The sequence below is a fragment of the Notothenia coriiceps genome, unplaced genomic scaffold, assembly GCF_000735185.1.
Source record: "Notothenia coriiceps isolate Sejong01 unplaced genomic scaffold, NC01 NC01_scaffold00036517, whole genome shotgun sequence".
Taxonomy (NCBI): Eukaryota; Metazoa; Chordata; class Actinopteri; order Perciformes; family Nototheniidae; genus Notothenia; species Notothenia coriiceps.
This window is the reverse complement of record NW_011369218.1, coordinates 252,609-264,205: the sequence shown is the minus strand read 5'-3', so window position 1 is coordinate 264,205 and position 11,597 is coordinate 252,609. Positions and strand designations below refer to the sequence as shown.

Genomic DNA, 11,597 nt, shown 5'->3' with positions numbered 1-11,597 from the left:
GTAATGCTATGAATGAAAACTTGGGTCAGCAGGTTCCTGAACGGCGCATTACAAGGCCATCTATCCAATATGTGTGTATACTCCACCATTAATACTGTCCCATATTCTGCACATTTCTTATACTATCTACATACATAAGAGTAGTAATTACTATGTATAATATTCAGCTAACAATAGTGCTTCAACATAGTTATACATTGCAGGAAAGCAATATATAGACGTTAAGTACTTTTCAGGCCTTAAATATTTATCTGTAGATACCCAAATATTTTTTAGTTTTGCTGTTTTTGCACATCCTCATTTAATATCTTTTAACATCCCTGGCACTAAACTGTTTATTGTAGAGACACTTACAAGTATCTTTCTTGATTTTTATATTCTATATTTCTATCACAGACTCTACTTTCCCCCATGTACTCCTTAATATTGTTTTTAATCAAATATAACACAAAAAAAACAATAATTCAATAACGTGGCTTTAAGCCACTAGCGTGCAGACAAGGAACACACAGCCATAATAACTTGTATTATTAGTGTAGGCACACTTATGTAATTGTACAATTACAATCATCTGAAATGTGTAGTTTTATTCATGTTCACATTAATTTTACAGCCAATATTGCTATACATTCAGACTCAAGAATTTACATTCTTATATCAAAGAAAAATCAGTAATATCTTTAAAAACGCAAGTCCTTTTATATCAGTGCTGGCACGTTATGGTGGTAAAATAACCTATCTATGAATTAGATCAAATGTAAAAGTCAGGCGAATTACTATTGATACTGCAAGGATGAGGTATGGTGGAAAGAGAAATTGAAGATGTTTTTAATTGGATATATTTATATCCACGTCAAGTATTGCAGTTTCGGCGCCATTTCTTCCAGTTTCCCCCAAAGGTCTCTCATGCAAGGGCTCTATAAATAGAGAACTACGGCAGAGCTAATATTGTAATGAGCGGCCGAACCGGTATTACAATGCCGTTATGTGATGACTTTCAAAGAGAAAAGCAAGAACACTCGGAATTAAGTATTATTTTATTCTTTTAAAATGTTTTTCCGATTTCATATCATATAAACACCAAATCCCAACATGTATTGCGGCTAAAACATCCAATAGAGTGGCGAAGTCCCTCCCCTTCCGGTGGACCTCCATGGGACCTTATATCGGAAAAATAATGTATTGAAGTCAATGGGGAGAGAAAGATTATTTTTCGATCCCGTTTGAATTGTGCCAAGAATTACACATATGATGCTTGTCAATTTAAAAGATAATTTTGCAAGTCAAATTTGTTTAAATATGTCGTAAAACTGTGAAGTTACACGTTTCTTTGTGTGAAGCGCTCAATGAACTACAACTCTGGTCTTGCACACGTCACCAACACCAAGATTAGCCGTCACGTTGGTACATTTCACCTCTTTCTTTCAGAATGAGGCGAAAAGTATTAAAAGAGGTGAAAATCACTACAAGTCTGGGCATGTTGAGAGCTGTACATACGAAAAAGGGGAGTTAGTCGGTTCCGTAAGAGCCAGCATGTGGGACCGGCTTTACAAGGTTTCGGTGACTAAAACGAGTGTAATGTGTAACGTTAATGTCAGCTAGCTAACATTAGCTAACAAGGTACACTCTCGTGTTTTGTTTTAGTTGAGAACGAGCAAGAGGTACTATTACTAGTATGATAACAACCTGGTACAAAGCACACAGGCATCTTGTTAAAGTAAGTAAGTACAGTAAGTAAATGTATTTTTAGCTATCTGGAGGGAATACATCAGTTATGACAGCACTTACGCGACTCTGGGATTTGTAGTCTTTCTAGTTGCGTATTTTTCATAGTCTTATATTTCAACAGTTTTAAGACAAACTTTGAATTTTTTGACATGGAAATTATTTTTTAAGATTGACAAACAACATATGTGTAATTCACGGCACAATTCAAACGGGATCAAAAGATACGTTTTCTCTCTCCATTGACTTCAATGTATTATTTTTTCGGAATAAGGTCCCATGATGCGGAAGTAAGTGGGCGTGACTTCGCCACTCTATAGTGGATAAAAGCGGCCACACCCATTTTATTTTGGGGGACTTTAGGGATATTTAAAGCTGAAGAGGACCTCAGGGCTCGTCCAGGGACATAAAACGAGAGTGACTGTGTGAGATAAGTGGGTGCCAAACCATTAAGAACTTTAAAAGTCAGAAAAATAATTTTAAAATCAATTCTAAAAGACACTGGCAGTCAATGTACCAATGATTTATCTAAAACAGGAGTAATGTGCTCTCTTTTTCTGGTTTTTGTTGAAATCCCGATAGCGGAGTTCTGCATAAGCTATTGATTTTTTTTGGAAGACCAGCGAGGAGTGCATTGCAGTAGTCCAACCTACTTGATATGAATGCATGTATGAGCTTTTCAGCGTCTTGTTGGTTTAAAAATGAGCATACTTTGGCAATATTTCTTAGGTGTAAGAAAGCTGTCTTAGTCGACTTGCTTATATGTGGTATAAAATGTAAGTATGAATCTAAAATGACTTCCGGACTTGTGGCGTTAGTTTTAGTCTGACGACTTAGGTTACCTAGAATGGTAGAAAGCTCGTCTCTCTTGCCTTTTGGACCAACTAGTAAAATGTCTTGCTTTCGTTTAGTTTTTAAAAGTTATTGCTCATCCACTGAGTGATTGCAGATAGGCAGGAGGTCAGGGAGCATTGTGCGTTGGGGTCATTAGGCTCGACGGAAATGTACAATTGTGTGTCGTCGGCATAGCTGTGAAAATTGATATTATGTTCCCTTATGATGTTCCCCAGTGGTAGCGTATAATGAGAGGACCAAGGCAGCGTCCTTGTGCAACACCTGAAGATAATTCATGGACATTTGACTCATGTTCTCCAAGACTTACATAAAATTGTCTTTCAGTGACATATGATCTGAACCAATTGAGAGCACTCCAACCCAGTTTTCACGGCGATTTAATAAAATGCGGTAGTCAACCGTGTCAAAAGCAGCACTTAAGTCTAAAAGAATAAGAATTGAGACTTTGTTTGTTGCAGTGTTAAGAAGGATGTCATTCATTATTTTCTTTATAGCTGTCTCTGTATGGAGCTATTTCAGGGTCACAAGTTTTGATCATTCAAAAAAATACAATTTATTTGAAAGTTCAAGTTTTTATCCTGAACTTTGAAAAATACAATGATGTATTCAAAATAAAAAAAGTATTTGAAATAATTTTTCAGGTTGAATATTATTTTGATTCAGTTCAGCAATTTTTTTGAATAATATATTTATTTTCAGATTTCACATTTATACATATTTTGATATTTGAATCCTTATTTTTTTCAGCACAAATTTTTCGTTTTCAGATTCAAAACGATTATTTTTTTCAGTTTCAAATCTTGTTTTTTCAGGTTTCACATTGCTTTTCACCTTCAGATCGTTTTTCACTTTCAGATCTTTTCTTTTCGCTTTCAGATCTTTTTTTTTCGCTTTCAAACTTTTGGCCCTGATATTGCTTGGGGGGGCGGGGCTTACCAAAGAGTAGTTTGGCATCCTGAGTGAAAGGCCTCCCTCTGTCATGTTGCCTTCATGGATGTTAGAAAACTGAGATCAGCGTCAAAGTTCCGTTAAGCGAGCTGTTGAGCNCCGTGTCCGGGCACTGGATCTGAGGTTGTAAGAGTCACAAACTGGAGCAGATCTGGCACATATGTACAGTGGAAGCTTACCTAAAATGGCTTTATACATTCATAAATGTATAAAGCCATTTTAGGTAAGCTTCCACTGTACATATGTGCCAGATCTGCTCCAGTTTGTGACTCTTACAACCTCAGATCCAGTGCCCGGACACGGTTCCAGGTACCTGCTGTGCGGACTGAGGCTGGAAAAACGAGTCTTTTTCATTATGGTCCTGGAATGACCTTCAAATCACGCCTCAAACTGAGGGCACTTGTCCCTATAGCCTGTTTTAAATTGAAGTTGTCTGAGTTCCTTACCACCAGCTGCTCTTGCAGTAATAAGTAGTACCTTTCTTACTGTCCTAATGTGCACAATGTAGTGACTGCTTTTCGTCTTATTGTTTACTTAGTTGTGTTCTCTGTATTTGATATGTCTGTGTTATGTGTAATAATGTGTAACGTTGCTGCCTTCTTGGCCAGGTCAGCTATTTTAAATGAGATCTGAGACTGCCAAGGCACACGNGTCTTATTGTTTACTTAGTTGTGTTCTCTGTATTTGATATGTCTGTGTTATGTGTAATAATGTGTAACGTTGCTGCCTTCTTGGCCAGGTCAGCATTTTAAATGAGATTTTATCTCAATGCTTTTTAACTGATTAAATAAAGGTTAAATTAAAAAAATAACAAACAAAAAAAGTCCACCCTCAAATTATGGGAAAATACTCTATGATTCATATTTTGTCGAACAAAATAAATGGAAAAGAAGTAAAAACTCTAAAAGTCTGGAAGAACATCTGCTGTATTTCCCTTGGTGACAGGTTCTGGATTCTTCGACCCGCCCAGCAGACCATCATGGAGGAGCTCCGGAGCAGTTTTGGTGTTTGTGATATTTTCTCTGTGAGAGGACTTTGGAATCTATTTTGCATCAGAATCAACAACCAGCGCACGTGGCAAAAGTGCCGTTAGCTTCTTTCATTCATTTTTTTTTTGTTTGCTAGTGACTTGCAAAGGCTGACCGCGTTACGTGTTGGAAAAACATGCAATATTAGTGGGATCTATTCGTAGAAAGTAGAAAGGAGACTGAGGCTCGTTTTACACCAAAAACCTATGCAGCGTCCCCTGTCTGCTGCCACAGCTTTCACTGTGCCGGGGCAAACTCTCGCTGTCTGTACCGACACACGAGCAGCATGGCAAAGGTCAGACCTGTTAGGGAACATACTTAGGGAGCTGATTTTGGGGGGGTTGGATGATTTTGGGGGGGTTGGATAGTATTTTAAAGCAGCTTCTTAGAAACATAGAGTTCATATTTGTGCAATCAGTAGGTTCCCAAACCTTCTGGGCAGTAATAACAAGGTTGAAACAGCAGCAGAGAGCTGTGTCTGCTGAGTTTGTGTGCTCTCACACTCAGACAGAGACAGTCAATAACAGCTCAGGCCAGAGGATATGTACACACTGTGCATCTGGGCTGAGTGGGACTAAATCACATGAAACGCACAAAGTAGGAAGTGACAGGGTAGGTCAAATGTTTTAGGGTTCAGGACTAGTAACCAATGACATCCTCACAACATGATCAAAACATCAAATGAAGTACAAAAAAAGCTACTTTTCAAATATGGACTTATTCAGATCAAAATGAAGCCATTTCATTTCAGCGTGTATGAATGGAACCATGGCTTATATAAGTTATTTTCAATGTAATATGAACTCCATAGGTCTTCAGTAATAACGAGGAGGATGAGGAGGAGAGAGCTCATATATTCCACTCTGCCTGCAAAGCGCTCCATTTTCGGTGGTATTTTGTGCTCCAATGTGACCTGCTAATAACTGTGATTTCCCCCAGACCGACAATAATGAGGACTTGCTTTTTGCACATTGGGGTGAGGTCTGACATCAGACCATTATAGGTTGTTCCGTAATGGATGAGACTGTGAGGGTTACAGCTAAATAGATTACTACCATAGTTTTAGTAATGGCAGCAGAGCTCTCAAGAAGTCCATGCAAGTTTGTCAGTCCACCACTTGGGTTCAGACTAGAATTATCTCAACAGCTTTGGATGGCTTAGAATGACATGTTTTATAGACATTCATGGTCACCACAGGATTAATCATAATGACTCTGGTGATCTCCAACATAAATCAAATGCCCATTAGCCTCAGCTAGCAATGCTAACAAGATAAACTAAGATTAATAACATGGTAAACGAAATATCTGCTAAACATCAGCCCGGGAGCATAGTGATGTAAGCATGTTAGCATACTGGACTTAGCGTTTAGCTCAAAGCGTTGCTATGCCTGCAGAGCTCATGTCTGTAGACTATTTTGTGTTTATTTAAAAAAAAAAAAAAAATTCCTTTCGCATCCACTGTATTGTGGTGAAAACAGAGACAGTTATCTCAAAACCTAGACAAAAAAAACGACTTCTGTTATGACTGAATAATATCTTTCACTTCCAATAGCACACATGTACGAACAACACATATAGAGGCTGGAGTGAAACACAATGGCCAATCATCATCAAGAATGCAAGACATCATATGATAGTTCCTGTGTTTCCACAATGCACAACAATTCTTCTTTATGCACATACTGTCCTCCTCTGTCCTGGAAAAATGAAGTTTGTAAAATATATTTGAACTGAAGGCATGTCATCTGTTCAGGAACTGCAGGGATCAACATACTAACACTCTCATCACCATAAGACTAATGACCATCTCCTGAATGAGTCTAAGGCCCCTGCCCCACGAGGACGCATACGGCTAAACGCATAGGATTAACGCAAACGCAATCGCAAAAAAGCTTCCGTCCACACGCAATGTTCACCGGATAGTGTCTTTCCACACGAGACAGCTCCGTTTAGCTCCAACCGCTGGAGAAGCTGCAGTACATATGCAGGAGCCTGTACGTGGCGCTGTAACTTCCTCCACAAAAGCAGCGAAGAAGCATGGTTGTCATGGTTGCCCTTCTGTTTATTCTCCGCGGTGGGGGCCGAGGGAACCGGGCAGAGTTTTTCGCCAGTCAGCGTGTATTCAAGTTTAAATCTTCCGGACAAAATTATAAAAGTGCCGGTCAAAGGTCTTCTTTGTTATTTATTGAGCTTTAAAACAAATGAATAACGACTCTATATAATATAATAATATAATACACGGAGCCTCTCTTTTTCCTCCCTCTCTTCTGACAGCGTCAGTGTCTGTCTCATGCAGCAGCTGATCCAGTAATGAGTGACCCGACAGTAAAAATAAAAATATTTATAACTAGTTTAGGTAGTTTGAGAGGTAATTAAAATAGCTAAGGGTGATGATCTGACTTGAAGTGTGTGTTTTGCTCCGTTCACCGCTGTGATGGAGCTGCAGGTGAGCAGAGCTGCGTGTCTCCGTCCTGTCAGATTATACTTCACCCTCGTTTATGTCCATATCGAGAGAAAGATAAATAATCTGAATTCAGTGTGCAGTTTACTTTGACGCGGGGGTGAGCAGCAGAGGTGGGGAGAGGCGGGGCTATTGCCTCATCATTATCAGAAAATGATCGTATAGGGCGCACACACGGAGCCGTTGGACCCCCCAGAGCGTTGTGTATGCCGTTCTATCCACCTTGGGACCCGTTACCGTTTCCGCAGTTGTTTACTGTCCTATTCGGTCGTCCTCGTGTGGCCGAACGGTCTATATCACACTAAACAGTAACGCAAACGACCGTTTTCGTCCTCGTGGGGCCGGGGCCTAAGAATGAGTATATGTGGGTTTACAATAAAGGTTTATCATTTTCAAAAGTTCAGATATCTGGTGATAGTATTGTCCTTTTTATCTCAAGCTTAATATAATTGACTGTATTGTTTGCATCATATTAAAGTAAATAATCATAGACGACTGGATTTAATCTCAATGTAATCAGCCTCATTAACATTCATAAGAGACTTGAGAACAACAACAGCAAAACAGAAACAACACAACAGAATCAACAAGACTTAAAAACAGTAACGACCATAAAATAACTGATATAAAGCTTTAAAATCTCCCGGTGGAATGCGAGACTCAGGGGAAGATAATTAATAGAGTAAAATGAGAGAGGCGAGGTAGTTCGGAAGCTCCAACATTAGATCTTTATAACTGAATAACATATGATGGATTTCTCTTGTTGACTGTAAGGAGTTCCAACAAATCTTTTGAGACAGAGAGCAATGATGAATGTGAATCTGGTCATGTGATACACAGGGATGAATGTCTGAATTGAATATGGGGCAGCATGACAGAGCAGAATGTCTCAATTCTCAAGGACAAACACGAAGATTGTCTGCCCAAAGTTTCTATGGTTGGAAGAGGACACGTTTTAATTATACTGCATACAAGGACTTTCATTTTTTAGCCTCAAATGTTGAGTATGAATCTTGAATGACAATCTGCTGTCAGGTCAAAGTATTTGTATGGCTCACGAAGAGTGACTGACATTTAAAGTTTTAATGGCAGGATAGTCAGTGTCAGTGGTAGAGTTGGAGAATACCAGTCTTTTCTCTATTAAAAACGAGTCTGTGATCATGGAGTGATAATTAGAAAGCATCGCAGGCAGACTGAATACGAAACAGTGCTGGAGTGCAGCCTGGGACATTTAAGATTCTATCATCTGCAAAACAATGTTCATTCTAGTATTGATTAAGACAAAGAAGCAAATCAGAAATACATTCCATCATTTACAGACATCCAAGCAAGTTTATCTAATTTCATTTTGAGTGAAAATTGTTAGCTCATTTGAATGCTCTGACTGATCTCATTGGTTGCTACCCACAGCTAATTCCTGTGGGTAATGTAGCAATATTGGCTGACAACCACTATCAAATGATGTTATATATGCACGTAAGATTGAACTAACACCCAAAATAATTAGGCTGGTTATATTCCAAACATTTCTAATTGTCAACAAATCAAAATAAAATGACCAAAACTAACCATTTATTTGTCTCTCCCATATCTTGTCAGGGGCTCTCAGATCAGAGCACATTAATTCCCAGTAAAAATGTAAATCTTTAAAAAAGCCTCACAAATCCTCAGAATCAGAAACAGGTTTATTGCCAAGTAGGTACACATACGAAGAACATTAAAACATTAAGATATAGCAATATTTACATGAAATAAAGGGGAAATATAGATATCTTCCATGCTGCTGGAGCTGCTCTCTGTGTGACAGTAAGTGAACATTGAGTTCTGATGACCTGCCCTATAATTTAAAGGCTGAATGTTTCTGTGTTATGTTCCTCTGCCCAGCGATGCGAAGTGCGGTAAGATCCAGTGCCACAGTGCTGCCAAGAAGCCCAAAGGCACCAACGCCGTCTCCATAGACACCACCATCAAGACGGACGGCATCGAGGTGAAGTGCCGCGGCACCTATGTCTACAGCACCCAGGACGGCCAGGGGGACCTGCCGGACCCCGGCCTCGTGATGACCGGCACCAAGTGTGGGGAGGGCAAGGTAGGCCCACAGGGCAAGGCTGGGGAGGGGGCTTTAACAATGTAATCCATCCAATTACAAGTTACCTGTAGAAACATTTAATCAGTTACCTAATCCAAGCAACAAAATATAAAAGTTATGTAACCTGATTCCTTTCCGTTAGTTTGGGATTACCTCAATATCAAATTCAATGTAAATAAATCAAAGCGAAAATAAATATCAATAAGAAGTTTTTGCTAAAGTGTATTATGTAACGGAGGCGTGTGGCGCAGTGGATAGAGCCTTGGTGTTGGGATCAGGGGGTCACATGTTCAAACCCCACTGCAGTCAGCATGTCGTTGTGTCCCTGGGCAAGACACTTCACCCCAAATTTCTCCTGTGGGGATTGCCCACAGTATTGAGTATGTAAGTCGCTTTGGATAAAAGCGTCTAACAAGTAACATGTAATAATAATGTAAGACAATAGAACAATGTGACCTGAGAAAAGAAAAAAACAAGATATTGAGTATCACAAATGTGTCCTCTTACAGGATAGACCTACAGAATAGTATAGTTTACAAATTATGATTTAGTTTAATACATCAATTAAACACAGTGTTTTTGTTTAATAAATCAGTTGTTCACCAACTGCATTTAGAAAAAGAGATGTCAAATAGGAGATGAAAGTACCCTAAATAAAACCCAAAAGAATATCAAGCAGTACGTCTACCTATAACATGTACATTTTTTTTTTTTTAAGTATTTGTAATGTTGTAATCCTTCTTTTAATCCCCACTTTTAATTGTTACAGTATTCTGATTATGCCTTTGTTAAATGTAACTGTAAGGGGATACAATTCAAATGTATCCTGTAATCCCGTCACACGTAATCCGTTAAGGCCTTATCACACTGTCCCGAAATTGACATCAGATGGACACACGAAAATGGAATTGTGAATTTCGCACGAGGCAAGATGGCCCCGAACTTGGTCAACAGCCAAGCAACAGCCGAAGCAAGTAGGATGCCTACAGAAGGCCACACGATGGCACCCGAACCACACACGAAAATATGGTCGTAGACTTTACTGATGATTTAGAATGTATCCAGAATCAACGTAAGAGCTTGTGCCTCTTCGGGGGGTGCCAACATTTAAACATACACTTTATTCTATCTAAATAAAACAGGAAGTTAACCTAAATTATATTTAAGACATAGAACTGCTACGAAAGTAACAAAACAATCTAATATCCTTTTTAGTTTCACAGAAAACAAATTGGGTTATTTACATAATTTGTTTACATGATTTTGTTGCGAAATAAATGCAATCTTGATGTCTTCGTACTATAATACGATGGCTACATGATGGCATTGCGAGGGCATCACGTAGTCCTGTTGCCTTCCTAAGACAATCGGGCAGCTTCTTGTTTCCTTCATATTGTCTTCATGAGGCGAAAAATGCCCGATGGCACCGATGATCAGACGAAGTAAAGACGAAGATGACCGATTTGACAAGATGCCCTCACGCTGGCCTTACGAAGGGAAAAATGGACACACAAATTCAACACGAAAATGAACCTTCGCAAGGTCCTTCGGCAATTTTTTGGCATGCCAAAGATTTTGCCACCGCTCACGAAGTTGCTGCCGGAGCCTGAGAAACTCCACCGCAATCATACGATGGCTTAAGATGCCCTCTGTCAATTTCGGGACAGTGTGACAGGGGCTTTACAATCAAAGCCTAGGTTTAAGGGACCTTATATAAGAGTCTGTCAATAAACAGATTTACCTTGTACCTATATTTCATCTTCATATTTAATCATTAATATGCCATAGTTGCTTAATTGAATAGTGAAACCCTTTTACATGAGCAGTGAATCAGATCACAGCCTGTTGTTGTGAGTGAGCAGAATATCCCCAGCTCCACAGCATGGAATGACCACTGGGTTAACAGGGTCTTTTGATCAATACCAACATTGGACTCAACCATTACTGTATGTGGTCCCTTGCCAAGAGCCTGAACACCTAGCCAAGTCCTGAGAACTGGCCCTCAACTGAAGAGAGAGGAGGGAGGAGAGGAGACTGGAGGCACTGAGCAACTAAGGCTCGAAGAGTTTATGATGAGTCTTACAACGAAAGACAAAAGCAAGAGTGTTTCTGCTCTATAATCTGTACTGGTTCACATTTTGTATGACCTTTTATCATGTTTTCTGGCTTACAACAGTGGTCATGTTTGTAAAGGTTACCATAGCCCAAGGATCAGGAGACAGTCAGACAAAAGTTCCTGATATAGTGACTGGATATAGTTCCTGATATAGTGACTGGATATAGTGACTTGATATAGTGACTCGATATATAGTGACTCGATATACTGTAGTGACTGGATATAGTGACTGGATATAGTGACTGGATATACTGTAGTGACTAGATATAGTGACTGGATATAGTGACTGGATATACTGTAGTGACTATATATAGTGACTAGATAATATAGTGACTGGATATACTGTAGTGACTAGATATAGTGACTGGATATA

The 11,597-nt window shown here is 39.3% G+C and overlaps 1 protein-coding gene across 1 annotated transcript in view; it reads left to right on the top strand.

The window, feature by feature from the left end:
- The window catches only part of LOC104963986 (disintegrin and metalloproteinase domain-containing protein 19), a 22,355-nt gene that overhangs the window by 7,000 nt on the left and 3,758 nt on the right, over positions 1 to 11,597 (top strand). The window contains exon 3 of the mRNA XM_010792684.1: positions 8,904 to 9,114. Within this exon, the coding sequence (XP_010790986.1) occupies positions 8,904 to 9,114 (211 nt within the window). The remainder of the gene's footprint in view (positions 1 to 8,903; positions 9,115 to 11,597) is intronic.